The sequence below is a fragment of the Saccoglossus kowalevskii genome, chromosome 4 (genome assembly GCF_978046115.1).
Source record: "Saccoglossus kowalevskii chromosome 4, keSacKowa6.1, whole genome shotgun sequence".
NCBI classification, from domain to species: Eukaryota; Metazoa; Hemichordata; class Enteropneusta; family Harrimaniidae; genus Saccoglossus; species Saccoglossus kowalevskii.
In genome coordinates this window covers 17,785,773-17,812,880 of record NC_140644.1, presented here as the reverse complement: position 1 = coordinate 17,812,880, position 27,108 = coordinate 17,785,773, and the positions used below count along the sequence as shown (strand labels likewise).

The following is a 27,108-nucleotide window of genomic DNA, read 5'->3' as shown; positions in this document are numbered from 1 at the left end:
GGTCATGATGATGATGATATTATATACTTCACAGCAGTCATGGGACATGTACCAAAAAAGTGAGTTTGTCTGATTAAAAACGACTACAACCAAAATACATAAATAATACATTACAAAATATGGACAACGAATGATAAATGGACCCAAAGGCATACAACTATGAGGGAATATCAGGTGCTCCACGTGTGGTATTAGCGATATATCTTTCCGAGTCACTTATTGTTTGTACAAAACTTGACAATTGACATTCATGTCATCTGAGATCAACTGTGTTATAAAGCAGGAGTGTCGTCACCTGCGCACGCGCGGGAATTGAGTCCCAATTGATAACATGCGCTAAGACGCAAAGGCTCGTGGGAAAATGCATGTTTGTAAACAATGACACGCTATGGCCATCTGACGCATGCGCAAGTGACGACTCCCTCGCTTTAACCACTACAGTAGCTAAACAGATTCCAGAATTTGTTATTTTTTGACATGAAAGATTCCAAATGAGTAAAAGTTAGCGGCGACAGGTCGATAGTAACATTATATAAGTTCCGAGATTTTAAGCAACATCTTGGGAATTGTATTTCTTGTGTAAGCGTCAGTCTTGCTGGGGTTTCGATTGTTTACCTCTGCAACTACATCTACAATTATATTTCACACATAATCAGAAACATATAATAACAAATTGGATGCAAACAAGATAAACAATGTAGCACAGGCATTTATGCATTTCCAATATTTATTAATACAGAATAAAACAATGTATGAAATACTAGTACAAATATGCCTTGTCTCGTCACTGTCAATGTAAAACTAGAAATATTAAACTTCTTTACACATCAAATAAACTACCACATATGGGAAATTTGGTAGAAATTACTAAGCACTGAACTGATCACTTGCAACTATAGTTAATATATAAATGAGCAAAGATGAAATATGTATGGGTCACCAAGTATTTTGATTGAATTAAATGAGATACAATAAAACACACAGGGTGTGTACTGATCATTGTCTAAAATGTCGTATATGTGATAATCACATTCCTGTATGGGTCTGGACTTTACACTCGCGAAAGAACGTGGCGGACATTTCAATGTCACATCATGGTTTTAATATGTTGAATGACATATTCAACCCCCCCCCCCAAAAAAAAACATCTGTCACTCCAATGACCTACCAAACATTATAATCACACACAATGACTTCCTTAATATTGCTACAATATTAAAGTTATTTATCTATTCAAATGATGCCAGGAAACAAAAGATTTAACTATAATCTGTTGAATATTATTATATTAAAATATAATAAATTATGTCCAATGCATAATAACCATAGTGAACCCAATTTTTATGTATGACAAATAACATTAACGTAGATACTATTCACCAGCCAGAGTTCTGTCAGAGGCACATTTTATATTGATGAATCAAATAGCGTGAGTAAATTAAAATAAAACATTATATGACAACTGGTAGTGTTACATGACTGGTTTCAAGTCATAGGAATCTTCAGCACCCATTCTATATATACAGCAATTACACGGTATGTACCATGTATACAGTATGTGCCTTGAATCAAGGCATACCCAGTTACCCATGTCTTCGTGTTTCCGTTGTCCATTGTTCCACATTACAGCAACACGTCCATCTTCATATATTTTCATGACTTTACCTGGTTCTATATCCTACAAAATAAATGTTTGTCAACATGTATTCAGCTGACACAAGATTGCATGTATTGTTCAATAAGAAATGAACCGGTTAAAACAAATTTTCAGAAGGAAGCTAATTTCCATATTTTTAGATTGGGTTACTCCATCAACAGTCATTTATGCATGCTGATTGAAAATATTTTTATCAACACTTTGTCAGTTATACAAACACATTTAATATTATTGACCATGCATTCAGTAGATGTGATATTTAGTTCTAGCAACATCAAAATCCCCAGTACAAAGTCTTGGGTAGCTATTGTCAACATGAACACCCTCTATATGAAAAGACAAGATTTGGTACGAAGATAAATATAAGTTGCAATTGCATTGTTTTTGACCACGTACACATTGGCAACTTGTACATGCATGTTGGGTCTACCTGCCGGTAGAATAATCATTGTACAAACCAAAATTGTGGCAAAGATTGTATAACAAGTCCTTTAAACCGCGGTTCCGGGTGTATAGAAGAAAAGATGGCCGCAAGTGTTCAGTATACAGATAAAACTCAAGCGTGAAACATCTTTTCAGGGTGTTCTGCAAATTCATTCTTTTCGACAATCTTTACGCCTGTCGTGCGTTATTTTTATGTCGCACAAAACCATGAATATATCCATGATACAATTTTGATGTTAATTTACAAGTTCGGAGCAATGCAAGTGTGATTTTCGCGTAAAAGCGACGCAAAAGCATGATTTGCCAGCCCAAAACGACTGTCATTCATAGGTTTATGCAAATACATAGTTATAAAAGTTATATGCATTGATGTTATACGAAACACCGCCTTTTAGAGTATGTACGCAAAGAAAGACATTGTAAACTTACTCTATTTTTATTTTTCTAGCAACAAAAAAGGTATACTTGGTCCTGAATGGCTAAACCGTAAATTCAGTTACGAAAAGGGAAAACGAGTTGGTTTTCACTATTGGCCTAGATTAGTTCATTGGCGGATGTGACAGCTCGGTTGACATTGAGTGGTCATGATAATAGCAGGGTTCGTACAGAGGGCTCATCGTGTACTCAATGTGTATCAGTCGTCCGAGGTGTCCGACAAAAATAGGTCCCCGAAAATATGTTTCTCGAACTTAATACATGACGTTTCTGACAATTTAAAAGGTACAAATGTGTCTCGAAATAAATGAACTGCAAAGATCCCGCAAAAAATGTTTATGCTCCCTGAAATATATATGCATAGTGAAATAATTGGTGTCCGACAACATTACGTACTGTATAACAAATGTATGCATGTCAGTGTTCAGGACTTTTGATAACAGCTATGGACCAAGTAAACAGCTAGGCGAACCATACAAATTTCCCATGACGACTGGTGCAATTTCTGGGATTGTGGATCCTCGCTTCAAAGTATAAACTATGTAGGGGTAGGGGGCCTGAATTGGTTGAAATATAATTTCGTTGTGTTAACTGCGAGATAAGAATTTATGAAATATAATTGTGAGCTAAGTAAAGTTGGCCATTGAGGGCGCTCTTTAATCTGTAATATTGTTTAATCTGTATTGATTGTTTCTATTGTTCTGGCCATGTGATTCAATGACCATGCAACCTTTTGTTCCTGAAATGTGCTTGAACTGATCTTTTGTTCGCTTTCATTGAATGGCAACTCCAGTATTATTGTGAAATGTATTTTTTTATTTGAATTATCTTTAATTTTCTCAATGTAAATTATTGTATTTTCATATCTTTTAGGTTGTTAGTTCCTGTAATTTACAGTGTTGCTCTCCTGTGTAATCTTGGTAAATAAACTCAGTACGGGAATTCGTTGTACCAGATAATTATACCTCTGTCGTCCATACATATTTATCCCTTGGTCACATAATCATTCAGCTTTGTAAATAATTAGTAACTGACATTTGAGCTCAGTGGTGTACTGTGAGTCACAGTGTGACCTAGTTATTTAAATCAGATACAATCATGTTAACCTACATTATCTACTGTAATGAATCAGTGCACATAGCATTGGTAATGCATAGTCACTTCAAAAAAAATAAAAAATATTTTTTTTTGGCAGATCAATTCATATACCGGGTACTGGACGTCTATGTACACAGACTAATTAACAATTTTTTTGAGTTATCGTATTCACAAGAAATGTTTACGACAAACGTCATGAACAACAGACATTTGGTGCTGAAATAAATATTATCTAAAAGGGTGTAGCAAGACGAGTTTAAAAAAGATTTTTAAATTTTATTCGTATGGTCATGAGGATGATTTGAATGTCTACGCAGACAACAAGCCTACCTGATCACCCCACTTCCAATCACGTCCACGAATAACTCGCATACCACATTGTAGTGCTAATCAGTAAAGGAAAGAAAACTGTAATATTACTCATTTCAGTGCAAAACATGACTTATGTATACATTGTATGCGGATACGATCAAATAAATTAAATAAATAAGTTGCTCTGAATTATTAAAAATTCTAGACTATAATAGTTTGTGTTCGTAAACTAGATTTGCATACAGTTATTTATAAACAATATATTGTCTGAGTTGTTAATCCAATTACTAGATTGCAAAAAAAGAGTGAAAGTGAAAGTTGTAGTGACTGTGAAAAAGCTATCATTCTATATTTTTGCAAATATGTTTTATCGCGTCTCCTGTGTGATTCTCTAACGCTAATGCGCAATTGTATTCGCATATATTTCATTTAATGCGTGCAAAGTTGTAGATTATTTTGCAGAATATAAAGCATACTTACGTTTGACTGTGATGGAATGCAATGACTCCAATAAGGGATAGCCAGTAGTTGAGAATGTCAAACTGTATTCCCCTTCACCTTTAACTTGTAACTTTACGGTGTGCCTGCCATTGTCATCTCTGGTGACTTGAAGATCACATGAAGTCCCGTCTGCATTACGTAACCTGGCACTCAAAGTAACTACAGTAGGTAAGCAGCATGGATCTCCTTGAAGATCAACTGTGGTCACATCTATGTCCACATTTTCGCAAATAAACAGCTCTTTTGGTATATTTTTTAAAGTTGTTTCACTGAGACCAAACTTATTACAACACACCGCACCAACTATCTCTTGTTTGCTAAGAATTGTTTTGTCAGCTATAAAAGTAACACAACTCCTGGTTTGCTGATGCTTCGTTTTGCAGTTAAGTAACTCATCAATTCTGTTAATTGTTCTCTTAAATTCAGACACGATTTCACCTTCACTTCCATATTTGATCAGAACATCTACAAAGTTGCGAGCGCTCGTAAGATCTTTGTCTACAATTTCATATCTATCAATTTCACATTCCAGGTATTTATTCATTGCATCATAATCCTTCTTCACGATACCAATAAGACGTTCTTTTTCTGCTTCCACTTTCGTAATAATTTCTTCATAGTGTGTCTTGACTTTGTTCACCTCTTGTTCATACTGATCACGAATACTAATTAGATCGTTTGTTGCCAACTCCTTCGACTTGATGCTTTCTTGTTGTTTTTCCGCAATCATGTTCAGAGGTTCGTTTAATTTTGTCTTCAGTTCTGTGACAACATCTGTGATGTTTCTATGTTTATGTTCAGGCACGCGATGATCAACCACTGTGCAGGCAACACAATTGGACAATTGACACGTGTCACAGTAGAACTGCACGGCATTGCCTTCATGTCCAGGGACACTGCAATACGTTGTTGGCCGGTATGACGTGACCTGTTCTAAACTGGCAGAAGTATACTCGGCATACTTGATTAGTTGGTGTTGCTTTGTAGCTCTGCTTCTAGAATGTGCTTTGACGCAATTGGTACACAAGTTCATTTGACATTCGATACATCTTTGCACCACGATATTATCGTCACATCCATCGCACATTAGAAAACTTGATATGCGTTTTACATTCGAATTAGGACCCCGCGCTGTAACAAACTCGACCAATCCATTGATCATGTGATTAGTACCATAGGTGTCACGGTCTGTATGGTCAAACTGCTTCCTGCATTGCGGACATGAAAGCTCCCCTTGTTTTTCCACCAACTTGTCCAGGCACTTTTGACAGTAGGAATGAAGACACGGCAACGTCTTTGCATTCTGGTAAAAGTCAAGACAAAGACTACACGTTAAAAAATCTCGTCCGATTGTGTCAATATCTTCACCGTTTGTCTTCGACGCCATGTTGAATATGACCTGTAAGGACTCCCTAATGCGATGGGGGAAAGAATGCCATTTTGAAAAATATTAATGTGCGTGTGCATGTCGTGATAGACTGGCAAACTCAGGACTTTTTGTTTTACAGAAAGAAATAATTAATTGTTTAAGTCCTTTTCGCGAAAACTAACGTGACCGCGAAATATTTCCTTCGCGGGCACGCTAGTTTTCGCGATCACGCTAAAAAGGCTAAATTGGCAATTAATTAGTCCAAACTTTGCCAGTCTAATGTCGTGAGTGAACGAAGACGCTAGGTGTGCGTAACATTAACAGTAATTAATTTTCACTGAAAAGACATTTGACATTGCTCTTTTATCGCTCCAACAAATCAATAGGTTCACTTGTTCACGTGACCATTGTTTTATTGAACAAATATATTAATTAATAGACCACTCAATCAATCAGTCAATTAATTAATTATTTAATTAATTAATCACAGTTGGTCAAATAATTAATAAACAAATTATAATTGAAAGGATAAATGATTTGTGTTGATTATTGAAAATAACACATTAAAATGCAATATGTCTCCGTGCCAGACCGAAGTTCAATGTGTGAGATATCATTATTTCTGCCGTGTTCCACTACTCAGGCCATGAAGCTTCTCTGAGAAGAACATAAATTTTCAAGAACTTCATTTAATCGCAGTTGATTACGTGGACAATTTTGGTTATACTATACTATCACAGTCGTCCCATGGATCGGGGCTCGGTCCCCACACGTGCAATGTAGGTTCAGCAACCAACGTAACGTGTGTAATTATTGTTACTATGACACTGTTATTAGTATACGTAATCGCACGAGTCAGATTGTAAACACCATAGTTTGACTCAGCGTCTTGTAAACCAAAGAGGTCGCTTACCGACTTATACCATGGAGGTATCCATGTTTATAGCAAGACGAGAAAACATAGCAATTGAAAGATTCAACAAGCAACGTAGACTGGCCAAGTCTGGACGTATTTTGTTTTGTTTACTAATCCGAAACCGTACTAGCCAGAGCGTGTGTATACAGAACCTGTTGGAAGTAACCCAACCTTGGCTTTATTTTTCAACTGTCAAGAAAAAATCTTAGTTATGTCAGTTACTGACTGTGTACATGTGTTATCAGAGATAGATATATCATGTTATTTTAGTTCCCTGATATTACGGCTCTCAAAGCCTGTATTATTCAGTACCAAGGGTGTGTGTGTCTACAGAAAATGAATATTTCTAGTGTGCGTGTTTGATGTAGTTAGTCACATAGCTTGTGGGCCACTCCGAAATATATTATTATGTTCAATGACTCTCAATGATACTGCTCTATATATCTTTGGCAACTTGAAACATTTTAGTCAATTTTCCGACCACAAAAATATTACTTTGAAGCAGGCAACTTCTCCGAACTTAAATACCACCGAAATCGAACAATTGTTGGTTGGATCAGTGAAATCAACGCTATATTATGTATACATGTATATGTACCCGCATTTTCCGCAATTCATCAGTCATTGTTTGTGATCGAAAACTTAGGTTCATATGTTTTACAGAAATAAAATACGGGTGACGCCAAAACCAGTGTTAATGCGGGTGAAATCATGATGTTTGCAGGTATGCCCCCATTTCAGGATGTTGGCTAACTAGTTGTAGAATGATTGTATTTTCATCACTGACGTACGGACATTGTACGCATGACAAATTTAAATATGTGAATTGTTTTCAACATGTCAGGTCTGGTAGACGCACAAAATAAAATGATCATACATTCAAATAAAGTTTAGAAATCTGACCCTACGCATTCGTGTTATGTCTTCTTTGAATACAAATGTTACGTATTTCTTTTTTCGCCTTAATTTTCAAAACCATTTTTTTTCATTCCAATTTCGCTCATAAATATTTTTGTTCTCTATGTCTATCAACACTTTTTTTCACAAAATCTTCCAGAAACTCAACTCCACATTTTTTGAATGGGCAAACCTTAAGTTACGAAAATCGGGAAAAAAATGTTTTTTACTATACACCACTATACACCACTGTACACCACTGTACTGCACTGTACTGCACTGTACTGCACTGCACTGCACTGCACTGCACTGCACTGCACTGCACTGCACTACACTACACTACACTACCCTCTGATTAGATGCCATAAAAATGATACACAATCCATTGCTGATCGGAAAAGTTCAATCATTCTTACTTAGCTATTTATAATTATATTCAGTACTAGTTCAGTCAATAATTATGCCGGCTTGTGTCAATAATAATCTGTCCAAACGCTGGAGAGGAAGTACTTATGTGCACACGATGCATAAATATATTACTATAACAACTGGAGAAAGCTAGGGAGCTGACACATTTGTTTTGCCTGGCTGCCATGGTAATATGTTTATGCGTCAAACATACGGGTCGCTTTCTCGCAAATGATTGGACAGATATTATTAGCACAAGCCAGCCTCCGTATTTTCATTCATATGTGGTTACGTGGAATGGCAATTACACAATCACTGACTAGAAGAACCCTTGGCTTCGTAGCAATTATTTAAAAAATAACATGATTTTATTTGACAACTTTCTCCAATATGGAACTTGATAGATTTTGGTAGATATGTTATTTAAGAAGATATTGGTGAGCTGTTAATACGAACAACTTTTTGTTGCAATAAGTGACAGGTTAGGCGCGAATATGTGAACGCATGTGTAATAATTTATAGGTGGTAACATTTTTCGGGAAATTCTTTTGTGGGGTGAAACGCTTTGTTTTCTGCCACTTTTTACCTCTAAAAGTGTTTCACTTATGGTAACTCGGCAGCGTGTTGAACCCCAGCTGATTTTCAGTAATACAACACTTCTGAGGCGAGATAAGGGTACTTATTTGGATGGCTCCAAATCACGTGCGCACAAATGACCTTTGACCACTATAATATCACCCGGAAGTATCTAGCTACGGACGGACATTCACGTACGATCGATAGCCGCGGTCATTTGTATTGTTTATTTATCCAGAACCATGAAGCAGTGGCCAGAACTAGTAGGAAAGGTAGGTGACTTGCACATCACTCTCGGTGTCGTTCTACACGTGTTCCGAAGTTATCGACGTGCGGTTTAAACTGGATATGTGAACAATCACCGAATCAGTATAGGGCAGTCATTGAAGTGAGTCAGAATGCGGCCATGGACGTGTATAAGTGGAGCTATGGACCCACAAGTATGTGACATGCAGTGTCCACACGGTTAGGCTCGAGTCCAAAGGGCGGTGGTCGTCGTGCAATAGCATGTTAGAATTTCGCGTTAGGGTTGGGCCATTAGAGACTCTGAGCGGTGATTTCAGAAAAAAAAAACTACAAAATTATTTATTCATTCACTCACTTAGTTTTCTTTTCCATGATGAATTTGCAGTATTTTTCCCCTGTGCAGGGCTTGCACTTTGGATTTGAGAATTTATCCAATTTCAAGGACAAAATTTATAAAATGGCCTTAGCATATAAGAATATCAGAGAGAATAAAAAACACAAAAGCAAACTCTTTGGGCATCATCTGTAAAGTTGGAGCCCTGCCATGCCACTGTGTGAAAATTTTTTCTTACGATTTAGGAGTCCTGATTTTTTCCCCCGGTTTTTGATATCTGCTGGATTTTTTTCCTTGTATTGTCACTATTGATATATATCACGTCTCGAACCACTGCTACTAAAAAACAATCAACCCATATTGAATATTACTTGGTAAACGCCCACCAACCTTTTCAGTAATGCATTTTAAAATGTTTCGCATGTTCCATTGCATATGTGAGAATGTATTACATTGAATAACAGCTGGACAATGAATACTGATAAATGATGTAAATTATTGAAATATTTTCACCATTCTGTAATTTATAATCTGTAATCAATTTATAATAATGAAAAGGGGGTGTTTATAGATAAAATATGAATACATGTATAAGTGATTAGACGATGTGTTATACAGGTATTTACGTGTATGTCATTGTGTACTCAAACACTCCCTGGGTACCCTACTTCTAGGCAGTTGATAAGCAGCTGAAAGGTCAAATATTTTTTCAATTGAGACTGGACTTTATGTCAGTAATTTATTATTAAGTTATTCAAAAGTTTAAAACAAAATCGCCTTACGCTGGGGTCAATATGTAATCACGATCATAGAATACATCTAATCTAGAGCCAACAAGATCGTCTTCTACTTGAGCCAACATGGAATTCACAGCCATTCCAATTACACATTTACGAGTACAAGAATATTGGTCATAGATTTTTTTAAGTCTCACGATCGTAGAATGCATCTAATCTACAGCCAGCAAAACCATCTACATTATAAATTAGTCATAAACCTAAATACTAATATTTTAATTATATACATGTACTCAAATGGCAGTTACTCATTTCACAAACTGATGCAGTGACATGCAGATTGGTTTGCGAATTGATGCAGTAGTTCATGATGGAATGGAAAAGTCAAACAATCACAAATCCAGTGATTTGCAGAATCATGAAGGAAGGCACCTGCCTCGCCAATCAGATTCTTTTGTTCTGTTTTATACAGAATAGAGTTTTATTTATGTTTATTTTGCTGATAGCAAAATTTTGCGTTTTTAATGCCAGGATAATCACATCACACTCATGGATATGAAAGTTGCATACCCTTATATTATAAACCCTTGGTGTTAGGAAGACTAGGCAGATTAATACACTGTAATAATAATAATAATTGAGGCTTGTGTTTACACGGTTAATTTTATAATCTATAGAGTTTTTAATAGCTAGGTACAATGTAATAAAGGACTCTAACGATATTAAATAATTAAGTTAATTTTTGTTTTCATAGACTGTAGAAGAAGCGACTGTCAAAATTAAAGAAGACTGTCCTGATGTACAGGTATTGTGAAATGTAACATTGGCATGCCAGGGGTTTTTTCTAGAAAAAAACTGCAAGAGGGAGGACTGCAATTCAGTGGCGCTACCAAGTGGGTGCTCCCTACCAGGGTGTGGAGTTTTTGATAATTCTAAGTTAAAATGGAGCATTCTATGGCTTCCTTGGTGTCAAAATTACTATCAGACATGTGATCCCAGGGTAAAGGGGCGCATGGCCATGGCATAAGGGCGCTGCACACCTGTTCACTTGTTTAAAGAAATCCCTTGCATACTTACTGTTCACCACAAGGGCAGTTAAATATAAGGGCATACTTACATGCGATGGAAATAACTTGATCTCAATCATCTGATATGTCCTAGTGTACTCTATGGCTATTTTCATTAAAAATGCTATATTGCCCCCCCCCCCCCCTCCAAAAAAATACAAATTGATAAATGGGCCACTCACACATTTTTTTGTTATAAAAAAAAAAAAAAAAAATTTAAAAAAATTATTTTTTCAAATGATCTTGGATCAGAAACATGTCCATTTTTTTGGGGGGGGGGGGGGTCTTGTTCCCTTATTCGTCTGTGATGAAGCTCGTTCAGAATATTCTCTGTTTCTGGTACTGTAAAATCTGTATTAGAAGCCGCGGCTTCTATGAAAATGATACAATGAAATGGCAGGGATGCAGCTTCTAGTAGAGCATCTACACATATGAGAAATGGTGAATTTTTGGTTCTTAAAGCGCGGCAGTCGTCGCATGTGCCACATTTGTGTTGATAAACATTGATTTTCCCACAATCCAATGCACTCTTCAAATGGAAATCACAAGTATGAGGTTTGACCTGCGCGACTTGCACTGATTACCGCCGGTGACTCCTTCGATGCCTTCCAATAACATGAAAATTACTTAATTAAAGCTTGGAAACGTCTCAGTTCATACTCGTTGGTCTGCGCAACAGTCAAAGTCGCCATCTTTGTTTATATGAGACCCATGACTACCGCGCTTTAATTGCTCAAAAAGAACGGGTGCGACTTCTATTAGAAATGTGACTTTTAATACAGAGTTTATGGTACTTCCTTGCTTTCTCTATACCTTCAGGTACAAGTTATTCCACATGATTCCATGGTAACTATGGATTTCAGGGAAGACAGAGTGCGTATCTTTGTGGAGAATCAAAAAGTGCAACGACCGCCACGTATCGGTTGATATGGATGACAGCTCCAGTTTTAGTTTTGCTGAATTTTTTTTTTATAATTGTAATCAATGAAGACATTATTATAATTTATAGCATCTCTCTGTAGTAAATCTATAGAAATCTATTCAAGTAAAAACTCTTTGTTCTGGTCGCATTACTCATTTGTTGTCATTTTGAATGATCTCAACTGAATATTCAAAGGTCTTTCATCGTCGTGACCATGTTCATTTGAATACATTCATATTTTATGTAATTGAATAACACATTTGACCAACATGCGTATGTTGCTACATGTATCATGTGAACTGTATCAAATTCACACGGTCATGACGGCCACAGCGCTTTAACGTTTGAAGCTTTAATGCCATTCAACAAATAAAATAAAATGTATCAAATTTTACAGTACAAATGTATAGGAGCAATGTGAAGCTATCATAATTAATTGGAGGAAAGAAGGAATTTGTTTATGACATTCATATTCATGTTATTTTACTATTGCACAGGACACCCTCTATAGGCCATTATGCAAAATGTTATTTGAAGAGACAGTATCATTGTAATGGTGCATATGTGTGTCCCACCCAGCAAAAAAGTGTCCACAGCAACCAATTGTTGATGGTGTTTTAAAAAAGTTGTGATTTTACCTTCAGCAGAATTAAAAAAAAATTTATGAAACCATGTAAAAGTATATTTTGGGTTGATCATAGCTAATCTATATTCTGTACGTGATTTGAATGCAGTGTGTTTATTTGATTCGATGGTGATTACGTCACTCAAAAACAGCCTTTCTATTTGATTCGATGGCAATTATGTGACTCGATAAAAAAGCATGTTTATTTGAATGAAAGGTGGTCACATGATTCGAAAATGTGTATTTAATTTGGCAGGTATTACATGTTTTGAATACCGAATGTCCTTTGGAATCGGTAGCAATCACGTGATGTCAATACAGCATGTTTATGTGATTTAGTGACAATCTCATGATTTGGATAAAGCACATCTACTTGATACTGACCCTGATTTTAATTTGAATTTTTAAATTTGTGAAGGAAGCAAAACATTCTGTTGTTAAATGTGAATATTTTGCTGTGTTTTAATCCCAGCAATCAGCTATATGCGAAAATAAAACTCGTAAGCAAGTTGCATAAATATATCAGAATGCGTTTACTAATTTGGTACAACAATAGATACAACTATATTGTAGGGTCTATGGTAGAACAAAAACAAACTTCTCTCAATACTATTTTTTTGAACAGCAATTGATTAACCAATTATCAACCAATCACTGTGCAATAACAGTTTGACCTCACAGTTTTGTTCATTGCATGTTAATCTTCCAACTGTATTTATGTTCACTATTTTTAAAGTGCACGATGTCAATTCAAGTTGTTTTTCGCTATTTCTATCAACAATTAGTACAGCCTTTTCATGACCTCCTTGCCAAAATTTGTCTGCACTTTTTTCTTAAAATTCTTCAATATTTCTGAAAATTAACCTGAATTTTGGAGCAGACAAAATTTAAGTCAAAATTTCAGTTTTTGATAAAAAAATTTGGCTATTTTTGTCCTTAGTAAATCTTCTGAAGGATAAGTGGTGGTGAAAAGGTTAAACCGTGTCATAGAAAGGCACAGTTTTCACACCAAAGTTATTTGTGTATCCTAAAGTAGCATTTCCATCAGCATGATCTGCAGAAAAACTTTTTACTGACTTTTTACTCTAATCATTAGAGGAGATTTTGATTTTGAACAGTTCATAAAAAAATTATCCAACAGAATCGTCAAATTAAATTTAGAAGCTTCTCATAAAATAAACCAAAGTGGCTTTGAATGATTATAACAATGAAAAGTATGTTTGTTTTGACGATTAGAGCACCATGACCGTCAATGCTCTAATATTTTAAGATTTGTTACCAAACCAACTAATTTTATAATTTTTACGGTAATCACAATAATCAGTTGGAGGTTTTCTGCGTTTAATACAAAGTGTGAACTGGAACTTTAATAGTACTGTGAAAGTACTAATTTTAACTGGTATTTTGTTTCACTGTTCTTAAATGTGATCATATTCATTTGAAACGGAAACCGAAAACATAATTGTGTAGGTAAACATTTCAGAGGCACTTTAAGTTCACAGATTTGCCAGTGAAACAATGAGCTTTAATTTAACATTTTTACATGGATTTAATTTAATTGATTTCAGCTAAGATAATGAAAATTAAAACTCAGTGAATAATTAATGCATTTATAGTTTAACCAAAGCTTTTAAATTCTTTTGCATTTTTTACCACAATAATGATTCCCCTGATTTGTCAGGATGCTAATTCAAACTGACCAATAATAAATTGGTTAGCTGTAGCATGTCATGTACTATTCCTTAACAACTTCAACAGCTCAGTTTTATTGGTTGCCAGGATACCATGCATATGTGTAATAGTGTCGATGTGTGGAGGGGGGGAGGGTACTATAATGATTCTGTGTGTTTAATTTTCAGTCTTCTTAGTTTTGTACCAAACATGTTGATTTTGTATTTTATCATCCAGATTACCATGGCAATTTACAAAATATTCATATAAAAAATAGGAAAAACCTATGCCACACATCTTGAGGGTCTGTTTTTATTGTTTCTGGTTTGACACTGCAGAAACACACTGAGCATGCTCAGTAACTTAGCAACCAGGAAACTCAAAACCTGTCATGATTGCAGTCTGTTTTCAGCCAGTAACTGTCTTGTCTAATGTAGTTGCTTCTGAAAATGAGACGTACTGTTTTAAACTGCTGATACCCTAGACTGTATTCTATCATTTTCAGTGAAAGTGTGAATTCTTAAAATTCGGGGGGATGATTTTACACATTTTATTGTCGAAATGCCTGACATGGATTTTGTGTGATTTATCTAGTCTGAATTTTATATTTTCTAATGAGAAATAATTTGTAATAAAATGAGTGTCGCATTATTACAAATGTTTCATGTGTGTAAATTGAAAGTGCCTTAGTGTTTTCTAAATGTTCAGCTAAGTTTGTATCTGTGTTGTACAGTATGACTTTTGAAACTTTTGCAACCAAGAAGTCTCCATATGTATATTTATATGTGTGCGGTGGCCAGATGTGTCTATTGAGGGGGGGGGGGGGCAAGGGTTATTTTCGTTCAACGTAATTGCAATATTTGTTTGTTCGTACAACGTAAATAGAAAAAATAAATTCTGTAATTCTGTAATCACAGGCTAGACGTACAACGTAATCAATCAAATATTTTTTTCGTACACTATAAAAATGTTTTTTCATTTCTCTCGTACGTACAAAAATTCACATCCAAATAAAAAAAATCGTAAAGAATAATCCAGGGAAATTACATTTTAGAAACTGTAAAACGACTAGATGACACAATTCACTACAAAATTGAATGTCAAGACGTAAAAGGCCCTCTAACCGAATGAAGAGCATTACGAAGGTACTAGTAATATGCGCATGCGTCACTTCACACGGGGCAGCAATGGTGGAGAATTTGAGTCGGAGAGCTCTTCGGACCATTCAATGTTCCATTTGTTAACACTGTAAACTGTAAAAACGTCTTTTTTTTTCTTCGTAAATTGTGAAAAGCCCTTTTTATTTCCCGTAAAACCGTACAAGCTACCCCCCCTTGCCTCCCCTCTCTATTGGTTCTGCTTGGTTGTAAGCCACAATGTTACCATAGTAATGAGTTGAATTGACAGCCATTTTGATACTTGCTGTGTAGACAGTACACTGATGACACAAGCTTGTTTGCCAAATAGACCATTTTCCGTACACTGCGAGAATCACGCGTTATGCGTGAAATCGAACGTAAAAACAGGACAAACAAAGGTCATAGCGTCGTAGTCGCGTCAAACATCGCGTGGGATTCGACAAACGCGAAAGTATTTCGGGGACATTTCCATGCTTAATAATGTGCTGTCCACATTTGATGATAGGCAATTTCGATTAAGTAAGGGTATTCGGAAGCAATATTCCTCTGTCGAAGATCGGCCGGTCAATGTAAGCTGCGGAATAAAGTTCAAAATCAAATCGTTCGATTTTTGCGGCAGACGTTCGACGCGCGTCTTTCATGCATCTCGCGTGATCTCGCAATTGTTCGGAAAATCAACTATTGAATATTTGAGGGCTCAGTGATGTTGAATGCAATGTGAAATGAATCCCACTATTTGTGCACACTATCATTTGCTTACTAGTGTAATGAACCGTTGCGCCCTCTATCGACCAAGTGTTTTTGCGACGTAAATAGATGTGAAGGAACGCATTTGAAGGGTGGTGGTCGTCGCGCTGCGCATGTGCGACATTTGTGTTCATAAACATTGATTTTCCCACAATCCAATGCGCTCTTCTAATCACAAGTACGCGACTTCGATACCTTCAAATCACCTAAAAAATACCTAATTAAGGCCTATTAACGTTAATAGTAAAAAAAAATTGTTATAAATATTTCAAATAACTAACAGCTACGCAACTAAATCTACGTCATTTTGACGTCACATAAGCGTTTCGCTGCAAGAGGGCGTGACTTTCATTTAGGTTTCATTTTGTAACGTCATGTTTATGGCATCTTTGTGGGAAGTCTCACTTTTCTTTCTATTTTTGCTAAGTAATTTAGACACCACACAATAATAAAACGTATAATATCCACTCATTATATGAAACGAATAACAAAAAACAAAATGATTTGTAGTTAGAAGATATCCTGACTAGATTTAAAGGGCGGTGGTCGTCGTGCCGTGTCCTGATCGATATGGGACTCATAGCGACGTATACAACGCGTGTAAAATACATTGTTTATTTACATGCAATTCTAACACGCGCTGCGCGACAACCACCGCGCTTTAAGCTCCACCATCCCTTCCCCGCTCCGCTACCGTAAATACAGTACCACGGGCCAAGACCATCTAGCCGCTGATACAGACTCTGTCTCTATACTTCCGAGGTACACAGTAGATTCGTCGATTTCTTCAGAATCGTATACAATTCTTACCACTGATTTTCATTCATGCATATCTTCGATCATGTGATTGGATACCCGAATATATTTTAATAATTATGTAAATGTGAACAAAAATGCCCGATATATACTATTGATTACGAGCTTGTGGTCCGTGTCAGTAAACCCTGTGCGAAGAGCGCCATCTATTGATTAAACCTGACTTTGAATCCTGGCTCATTACTACATCTTATAAAAAATAAAAAAATGATACACCCTTCCGTTTATTTTAGACCAAATGTAGACGTTTGACTCCTCTCTCCCTCTTATTAAAACTACCAGGGATACACCCGAGCACCCCCGTTCCATTCTTGTAAATAGTTCTTGTAAACGAAAAAAAAAAAAAACACTCAATGATATTTGCGCCCTCAGCGATTATCAAACGAAATATTTACCTGATCGGGCGCTTACTTTAGAGGCCAGGCAAACGGAAGAAGGTCGAGTCACTTGCCCCATCGTGAAAACCAGAAAACTTAACTTTAGGTAATATACCAGTCGCTATTCGAATTACCCTACCGTGAAATAACAAATGAATTATGTTCGTCACGTCCAAAACAAATTGACTTGATGGAGGACACCCGATCATAATTGGGCGTTCCTAAGTGATCTACAGATCTCGAAAAGAATGTTGAATAATATCACCGACATTATTACTTGTCTGTTTATTTACGACACCGGTCACTGTGCCTGTGTGTTTACGAACAAACACCCTTACAGTGACGGCATTGATAGCCGAGGTCGAGTTACAAGGACGTCAGAACCTGGCGACGGAAGTTGCGTATTTAGCAGCAGCAGACGACTTCTTGAAATATAAATATATTATAATTTAAATCGAATATTTTAGTGAACATTATGGTGTTAAATACGTATTACTGTATTCTGTTTACCTATTAAATACATTATGTACGTTTCCAAATGTGAGGAGCGGGCGACGCAGACGGAAAATGATAGCTAAAAGTGTGCCACGGTAACCCAGTATTCAAAGCTCATTTTATTGAAACTCACCGAAGAAATCACAAAGAAATTTAAAGAACGCGAGCGCATAGTCAGTCTGCAATACAATCAAAGACGATTCCCTTTTTTGATAGAACATGTATAATCACAGTAGCGGCCGGCGGCACGGAGGGGGGGGGGCAGAGGGGGTGGTCGCCCCACTCGCTGCTCCAAAATCAAGCTGTGTCAGCAAAATTTGTCCCTCAACATGCAGGAAATAGCGTTTCAGGGGGAGATGCCCCGGAAACCCTAGTAAGGTCGCGCCTTCGGCCCGATGTTAGTGAGCAGATCTCGCCCTTGCAACATTTCGTGCCGCCGCCTCTGAATCGGACACGCGAAAACAGTTATTTGGACAATAATGCGGGCATTTATTTGAATCAAATCGGAATACTTGATACTTTAAAAAATCACCCTGCGTCTTGAAACTTTAAATCTGGTATAATCCTTGGGGAATTATAGCACCATCTTCACTATAGAACGATGCAGGTTAACTATCTTTAAATAACGTGAAAGTACTAGGGTTTATATTTGTACCCACTGTGTGAAAATTCAGCTGCCTGTATTGGTACTTACCATTACTTATTTATACATATGCTTGTGATTACCCCCCCCCCCCTGTGAATAAATACGTAATATTAACCAGACAGTAGTCGTCATACTACCACCGTGTAACAATGGAGACACGTCGAACAATGCAAAGTGATAAACTGTTTTATTATCATTATGACAATATCATTATCATTATCTGAAAACCTAAAAAGAAATGTTAACTCTTTCTTTACGGTATTAATAAAGCATTATTCCATTATAACGAAGGTCGTACATATGAATTAAAGCTATCTACCATGATGGGCCGATCGGCTAATACTGTTTATTTTTATCATGGACCGATCTCTCGAATACACTTTGTTCATGTTAAAACGGCAATATGCGTTGTAATAGTGTTTTTTGTTTACAGTTTTTCATTCCAATTCTATCATTACATTATATGGTGGAATAATAAAAGTAAATAAGTTGTTTATAGCAGTTACATGACTCGGGGTACAGTGCAGTGGGTTTGCCGTCTTTATTCGTCAGGCGAGGAGAAAATATTAAATGTGTGGATGTCATTGAGTGTTGTATGGTTTCTACCTTTCCATGCGATATAGTGTACAGTGAAATAAGTCTTACTCAGTTCAATGTGATAGTCAAAACGCGAATATCGGGGGTTTTCTTTTTGCAGTTTTTACACAATTACAAGTGTGTGTAATACACCTACACACGTTTTCTATAAGAGCACCGTTCTTGTGTTAGGAACAACTATTACGCAGTGTTATCCATGGGGACCGGACGGTTTGTGGATATGTCCTGGGTGAATCCATTTTGGGGAATATGTACAAATGGAAATCATTTGTAATCGTGTTCTGCGTCAAATCACTGATTTATATGATTGTCTATGAGAAAGTGCTCAAACTACTTATAGATTACACCCATGATAAGAAAGATTCCAGTGATTCGTGATTTCTGCTAGAAGTAGTGGAATGGAATGAAATGGAATGGAATGTATAACCCCTTTATGTAACTCACTCGTCAAAACTTAAATAGTAAGTCTAAGCTAACAACATAATGCTCCAAGGCGAAGGAGCTCCACAAATGTAAGAGAATGTAATTTACAGTTTTTTTTATCGTCACTTCCCTCCTTTAGATGTTGAACTTTTCTTCTGTATATGTAGTCCGCCATCTTGAAAGTTGATAATTTATAGAACAAGACTAGGTGATATAGAAAAGATATACATTGCATTCATGCATGGAGTACTATGATATTAGTCTAGAATTATTTCCCCTTCTTGAATAAGTCACTTAGGAATCCCGACTGCTATTATCACACCACAGTTACTTACTCCTATAGAAAACGCAATTAACACTCAAAATGGTTAGTTTACCATCGAATTTGTACACAAATCCCGCGGACACAAAATATCATGTACATTGTCGTTTTTTTATCAAAATTATCCCAAGCTCGCTAAATTGTATCTGGACCGAAGCATCTGTTTGAAAAGCCCAGTCTGCTTGGCCCAAATTTAGCGTTCATACAACAAAGTCGGTATATTAAAAATGGACGGGAGGCACACTCATCTCCTTTCCTTCAGATGGGGTAATGTTTGTTCCAACATACTCAATATATAACACATTGATGTGTTCATCGCAGTGGTACCTTCTTTATACTGGTCGGCGCGGCAGTCGGTAAACTTTCAGGCTGCTGTCCCCAGCTCGATTGCCGTCGGCGTCGAAGTAGTTCCCGTTGCTCTGGCGTTACAATCTCGTGAAACCGTATATACTTGCAGTTCTTCAAATCATGAACATCTCCCTCAACGGTGTTGCCGCCCATCTGGGCCAATAGGCTTGCAGAAAATCCTAATTTCGGTTGACCCACGTGACCGTCCGTGAAGAGTTCTCTGGACGGGGATTGGATGGGGTGGTCCAACTGTGCCAGGCGACTCGGGACTAGAAATAAAAATAAAGTAGTTTTAATTTCGAAGCAAAGTTACCGCAATTCTAATCTGATTGGAATGAGATTGTGTATGTTCTGTGTCATCTCATCTTTCGCTGGTTAAATTTGACAATATAATACACATAAATTAAACTCAAAAATCAGCAATATAACTTATTTTAAATTGTTCAGATTGTACTAGGCGACTCTTAATGACTGATGTCGATTTAAGTAAAGTCAGAAGTGAACTTGTCAAGCAGGCCATTAGTCCTCCATAGTATGTACTTAAAGACACTTATGATAAGTTTTACGCGCGCAAGCATCGGCATGCGATTTAACAACTTGGTCACCACGCCAAATTCAGCTGCAACTTGCTATTTCATGTTTTATTTAAACATACGGGCATGTTAATCTAAATGCAAGTAACACTGTTGAATAACGTTGATAAATACAGATTTTCTGTAACTTGATGTTACATCACCCCATCTCAAGTTCAACGTGTTCTACCGGTAAATCTCGTAATCTAAACCCTATCAAGTTCTCTACCGTGTCAGCATTCATGACCATCGGCATAAATGTAAAACACTGTATATATTGCGGTATTTTTTTCTTAAAAAAGGAAAGAATAGGCAACGTGAAATTAGTTTACCATGGAAACCACTGAACGATAAATGCGATCTCAACAAAAATGCGCCTGTGTCACCGAAATATGTGTGTCAGCTCATTACGCATACCACATAGCAATACGAACACATATACTGGAAGTTCTTATTGTGTTGCATCGTCTGTTGTGGAATAAAACCGCGACAAATCAATCGATAAATATTCAAAGCTCAGACTTTTTTTCTTTCTCCGGAGCGCGTCACCCGTTACTGGAGGTATTGCATTTGAATCAATATTTACTTTCTGCCATGCACCGCTATCAATGAACGTACAATAACAACAGGTATGGCGGGACATATTTAGAAATTGACCAGAGGGCAAGAATATTGTGTATTTCTTTACTAATTAGACACATATTACCTTCGGCATTTTGAGTTCTTTTTTTCTCGCATACTTACGTTGATGGGTTATTTTGAGAAATTCGAATCGATGCAATCCATGAGAACAAATCACACTTCAAATCAAGCATCGATTTGTGTGTGTGTGTGTGGTCACGGTGACGACGATCGCCGTTTAAAAGCTTAAAAGTAAGTCATGTAAATTAATTGCGGAATGTCTATTTGTCACATTTCATTTTCACGGAAATTAATATCGAAGTTGTAATGATTACACTGTCCAAACTAAAATGATTCCCTCGAGACCGAAACATCTTAAAAGTTTTATTTTTTTATTTTTTTTATTAATATATCAATTATATCAATATATGTTTATTAATAAATGTTTCACACTGCAATTAAGCAGAATAACATGTGAATGATTTCAGTGCATCGAGAGACACGGGCGTGTGACGGTGTGACTTGCTTGAATATTTGGGTTAAATAATTAATTATCTGTCAGGCATGAAATTGAAAACCGTGACTTGGCATCATTCTTTTTAACTTCATTCAGATTTTCCTTTCTGCGTGACTTGCCCAGTATTCTACAGCAGTGAAATTACCGGCATAAATCGTTTTTCAAAGCCTTAGTCAAAATACCAGGCGATCAATATAATCAATGCATATAGAAAGTGTAATGTATTTTTTCGTGGCTTACAATTGGCGGTTTTAAGTTTTTTTTTTATATAATGCGTTTGCTTTTCTAAAATTCTGCGAAATCGATTACACATGAATGCCTCGAATGCAGTATCTTAGTTAAGGGTGGGACATTTACTCTGTTGAGGGTGTGTATGTTCATCTTAGGGATCGACTATTAGTACTATCGAGAATGATTATGATCATCTCAGTTAGGAGTCGGCCATTGATACTACTGAGGGCGGTTATTCTACAGTCACGAAAATGAAGAAATAACATGGAGGCGATTAATACAGCCGCCTTCTACGACAAAACAGCATTATCCATTAAACTAACAAATAACTTGTCCAAAAATGTCTCCCTAGCAACCCCATCAAAAATAATGTCTCACACCTCAAACGTTTCCTGCTGGAGAGAGCTTGACACAATCGTGGCTGATCTCCTTGTTGACAAAAATCCGAGCGACGCACAGGTTGCCACGCAGCCTAACAGGCTCGTTCAATGCTTGGCATTTTCTGAATTGCTTGTCGAAAACAAACGGGGGTGATTGCGGTCAAGTGTCACATTGCTCCGTATCCAGGTGCGATGAACGATTATAGAACAAGGTGGGAGTAATCTATATCTGAAAAACGTGTCCGCTTCGTTGTCAATATTTAAACTTCAACCCTAAAACAAGCTACACAAATCCGTAACGCCTTGATGGTTTATTGAATGGTTATTTCAACGTGATTTTATCATTTTTAACTGATCGAGATGGGTATCCGAGGCCTGCAATAAAAATGAAAAAAAAACTAAACGACCTGAAAGGTCGTTGTCTCTCAGGAATTGCCAGGGTCGTTTAGGTTTCACGACTGAATGCATTGGTCTTAGAGCTGAAATCATTACAATACTGTGTTTTTTTTATCGCCCGTACTGTTATATGATTGTTGTTGGGCCACATTGATGTGCTGTGTTCACTTCTGTTCCATGGCCATTGCAAGGAAATAGAACTTAATTAAAAAAGATATATGAAACGTGGTTACTTTTCTTCAGGTGTGATAATAAAACTGTATGAGAAGTTCTCGTTAACGGTTACGGCCAATCCATAAGCACTGGGGATAGTGTAAAGTGGCAATCAATTTAGACGTATATTTTGTTGGCATCGATGTTAAACGAAATGATACCACGAGTTCGTGACGGATGTTTTTATCGTTCTAGTGTATTGACATGTGTTTGCAATTGAGACTCGCGAATCGGTTGCAGGTGCTTTCATTCAAATGGTTTTACATTAATGCTTCAACTAGATAACACAATGTATTGTGTCATTATGAAATAGCACTTCTGTGAAAAGTTATGCTTCTCGGGGCCAGATGAAGAACCTTGTATTTTAGGGCAGAGAATTGGGTGGCGATATACTCATTTGGTAACGCGTAATTGATGGTATAAAATAACGCGCATCCCACAATGTATACACACTTATGATAATATCCTATTATTTTATATTATATTATATTTTAATATATTTTATTTTATCACACTACTTGAGACTTACCGAGTGATTCCATTTTACCATAAAAGTCCTGGAGTTTTTTCTCGCTCTGCCTCGCCTTGTCCTTTTCTTCCTTCAGAGCCTTCTTGACAAAATAGGCTTGCCTTAAAGAAGGAATTTTGTAGTCCTCGTCTGCGGGTCTCACGCTAATCTCGCTGGGTACCAAGCTGCCGTTCTCGTTTCTCCGGTACCTCGTAACGTTTGATACCCGTGGGATGTGAACATTTGAGGGAATTCTGATACTTCGCGTGAACCGTTTGAAGTTACGAATGTTCACTTTTCGCTCAGGTTTACCCTTTCGTTCGACGCTATCGCCGACAGAAGAACTGGACGTACTCCCCGTCCCTTCTCCGGAGCTCCTCTGTAAATATCCAGGTAATTGTTCTGGTTCTTTTTCTTTTTTAATCATGCGATGTTTTCTTTCTGTTTGTTTGGTTTCATTAACTTCGGGCGAAGGTGATTTTTCTCGGTGTTCTTCTTTGGTTGGCGATTTCTTGCCGGGTTTTGTCTGCTTTTTGTCGCTATCTCTCTCGGGTGCTCCATGGGTAAGGTAGGACGTCGTTAACGAGATGCTTGGAAACAAACCGACGGGTTCCTTTACCTTTTTCTCTTTTCTCTTTTTTGTTTGTTCATTTAAGTCTCTTTCTTTTTTATTCGCCACTGAAACTATGTCTATTAAGTTATCTTCAAATTGCCCCCCTAATTCACTTCTTTCTGTGGGTGTAATGTCCGTCTTTTTGGCACTATTTGTGGAAAAACTAACATCAGTCTCAGTCGAGTTCGTACCAGGTTCGGTATTCTCAGACAGTCGATTTTTTTCTTCAGAGTTTTTCTTTTCACCACTAGCTTTAACGGGTGTTTCCAAATATACCGCTCTGTTTGATACATAATTCGACTGCGTATGGTTCCCATCACCGTGTTGTTTGCTCTGGTCTTTCTCATCACGGGTTGATTCTTCCAATCGTTTCCCATTCGCCTCTTCTTCTCCGTCCTCTCCTATGTCCGGCAGTCCATTTTGCAGATCTTTTCTTTTCTTCCTTCGTTTCAGACCGCTCATTTCCATCGCAGTGTCGTGCCTCTCTTTAGCAGCCTTCTCACGTAGCTGCTGCTTCACTAACTCCTGTTGTTGAATGTATTTCTTTTTCCTCAGGCGCCGCTTCTCGTTAGTAACGTTCAGTAACGTCTTGTACATAGCTTGCTGTCCTCGCCCAAGTTTCCCTACGTTGATAGACTGTTCCTTGAACCACATATCCACTTTTTTTTTGGAATGTATTGCATGTGCGTGGTTGTTAGCCAGAACGAATGTGCTCATCTCGGAGCTTTTCGTTCTTCTAAGTGAGCCTATATCGTCCGGCGAGAGTTGCTTCAGCCCAACCATTTTGTTTCCTACCTTGATACGTAGCATAGTGAGTGGTCGCGTAGGCCAGCGTACGTGTACACAATACCTTGAGAGTTTAAATACTTCGAGGAACACCTGTTGCGTACGTGGAAGCCAGGCACTGTGTCCGAGTGCCTTTTCAGTCTACTACTCAAACCCCGGAGACTACTGAGCTGTGATCAGTTCTAAGTTAATCCGACCATGGTTTGTTGCGTTAGAGTGCAGTACACACATATGCCAACCTGTAGGCCCTAATTATCCTTCGTAGCTGGCACACAGTCAACACTTAAATGCTCTCCTCCAGTCTAATTTAATTCAGATATAAGAACGGCGTCAGTGAATGGGCGAGTGCATTTGAGAAGTGGGGGTGGTAACTTTGATTTGCGGTCATGAGTTAATGTTGCCATAGTGATTAATTACTCATCAGTTGACATTGATTGATGTGGACTGTGTCGTTCATTGACGTTGGCTTTTTACGTTCAGTATCTTCTTTTAAGAACGTCCACCTCTCCACAGGTGACGCACAGCACCCCTACCGCTGAATTGCCCTCCTAAAACAATGTATTGATGTCTTCAGTTTACGGCACGATATGGGGGTATGTGGCTGCCGAGATTCCATCACTCAGGCGTTGCTATTTTTTTATTTTGAAGTGTACGTGGATTGTTAACAATGTTTCGACAATGTGGCTGTCATTTTATTATTAACGATGTTGTCGTCACGTTATCGAAAAAAAACCTGTAATCATGATCTCACCTTCGAACATTTTAGTCGTCGTCACACCGCCTTAGGGGAAGCACATCAATGTACCCCAGTAACCAGGATGTTTACGTCATCGCACTGTTTGTTTACAGCGGGGAATCGTCATATGGTTGGAGTTTTTCCATGTATCATAAATTTGTATTAGTTGCTGTGAAATATAAGCTTATGTCAAGTTCGACGATGACAACGTATTCCACCTGTTGTATATACGTATTGAGTGTTTGATTGCAGCTAATCTCTTTATTCAATTTCTCACATGTTTCCATTCGTGAGACACAGTCCCTAGAGGAACGTGCTCCGGACTATAAACCAAGATCCACCCAGACTACACACACACAACGTCAGAAAGATGAAATATCCCCTCTCCCGTACCATAGAAATCCTTAATGAATGCGCTAACGCGTTCTGTGTGATCGGTTTTTAAACACACCATGTGTTTTGTAACAAGTACATACACCGACATATTCATTTCCTGCCCAGGAAAGTGTACTTGTAGTGACGAGGACGCTCATATTTGAACGCGTTTACTATAATACCCGTGCTATTTTAGAAAGAATTCACGAACCAGAGATAAATCTGTATTGGGTGCGATTGTATAGAAGTTCGAAACGCGGACTGTACGTTTTCAAGTTTGCTGCTATTGACAAATACCCTCGCAAGGTCCAAATTTGCTTTGCCATTCGAGTTCTTCAAACATTCCCCATTGAAAGAACCGACAACTGAGTACCTTCAGAATAACAATGCTATGCTGACACTTTCGCATTCAGGAGGCAGGTCTACCTGTCTGGTACAATGATTTCGAATGGCTATTGGACAATGTGTTTTTGTCAGAAAGAGTTCGGCATTGGGGTATTCAACAGTTAAACAGTTCCAGGGTGACAATAAACGAGTAACAGGGTCATAGTATAAAAAGCGACGAGAAGTGGTGGGAAACAATGCATCACACCGAGTACATTGCAGTGGTGTATTTTCCAATTGTCCCGCTGAATATCCAGCACGTAGTGGGTGTTTTGTTCGACTTAATCCACCCGGTAAAAGTTGTGTTATTATATCTATTATCGGATTTGCCAACGTGCCATTGTGAAGTTTGAACCTGAGCACGTACATTATTTATTTATTTATTTATTTATTTATTTATTTATTTATTTATTTATTTATTCATTTATTTATTATTTATTTATTTATTTATTTATTTATTTATTTATTTATTTATTTATTTATTTATTTATTTATTTATTTATTTATTTATTTATTTATTTATTTATTTATTTATTTATTTATTTATTTATTTGACAAGTGTTCGAAGTTCTATTTGCATTTCATATAAGCGCTTAGCTTATTAGCTTACACTATCTTCTGCGAATCGTCTTGAGTCACAAAAGACACCGT

At 37.2% G+C, this 27,108-nt stretch overlaps 3 protein-coding genes across 3 annotated transcripts; 1 reads left to right on the top strand and 2 right to left on the bottom strand.

The window, feature by feature from the left end:
* Window positions 1-709: 709 nt before the first annotated feature.
* LOC146746666 (tripartite motif-containing protein 2-like) lies at window positions 710-5,835 on the bottom strand. The gene is made up of 3 exons (XM_085498527.1): window positions 4,427-5,835; window positions 3,965-4,020; window positions 710-1,678 (listed from the first exon to the last, which is right to left on the bottom strand). Exons 1-3 carry the CDS (start codon window positions 5,832-5,834, stop codon window positions 1,472-1,474), a joined length of 1,671 nt encoding a protein of 556 aa, XP_085354653.1. The 5' UTR covers window position 5,835; the 3' UTR covers window positions 710-1,471.
* A 2,943-nt stretch (window positions 5,836-8,778) lies between these two features.
* LOC144344258 (uncharacterized) lies at window positions 8,779-12,601 on the top strand. Its single transcript, XM_078006336.2, has 3 exons — window positions 8,779-8,885; window positions 10,685-10,735; window positions 11,817-12,601. Exons 1-3 carry the CDS (start codon window positions 8,856-8,858, stop codon window positions 11,922-11,924), a joined length of 189 nt encoding a protein of 62 aa, XP_077862462.1. The 5' UTR covers window positions 8,779-8,855; the 3' UTR covers window positions 11,925-12,601.
* A 6,004-nt stretch (window positions 12,602-18,605) lies between these two features.
* On the bottom strand, window positions 18,606-25,283 carry LOC102804992 (uncharacterized). The gene is made up of 2 exons (XM_006812653.3): window positions 23,585-25,283; window positions 18,606-20,394 (listed from the first exon to the last, which is right to left on the bottom strand). The coding sequence occupies exons 1-2, from the start codon at window positions 24,984-24,986 to the stop codon at window positions 20,090-20,092; spliced, it is 1,707 nt and encodes a 568-aa protein (XP_006812716.2). The 5' UTR covers window positions 24,987-25,283; the 3' UTR covers window positions 18,606-20,089.
* Window positions 25,284-27,108: the final 1,825 nt, after the last annotated feature.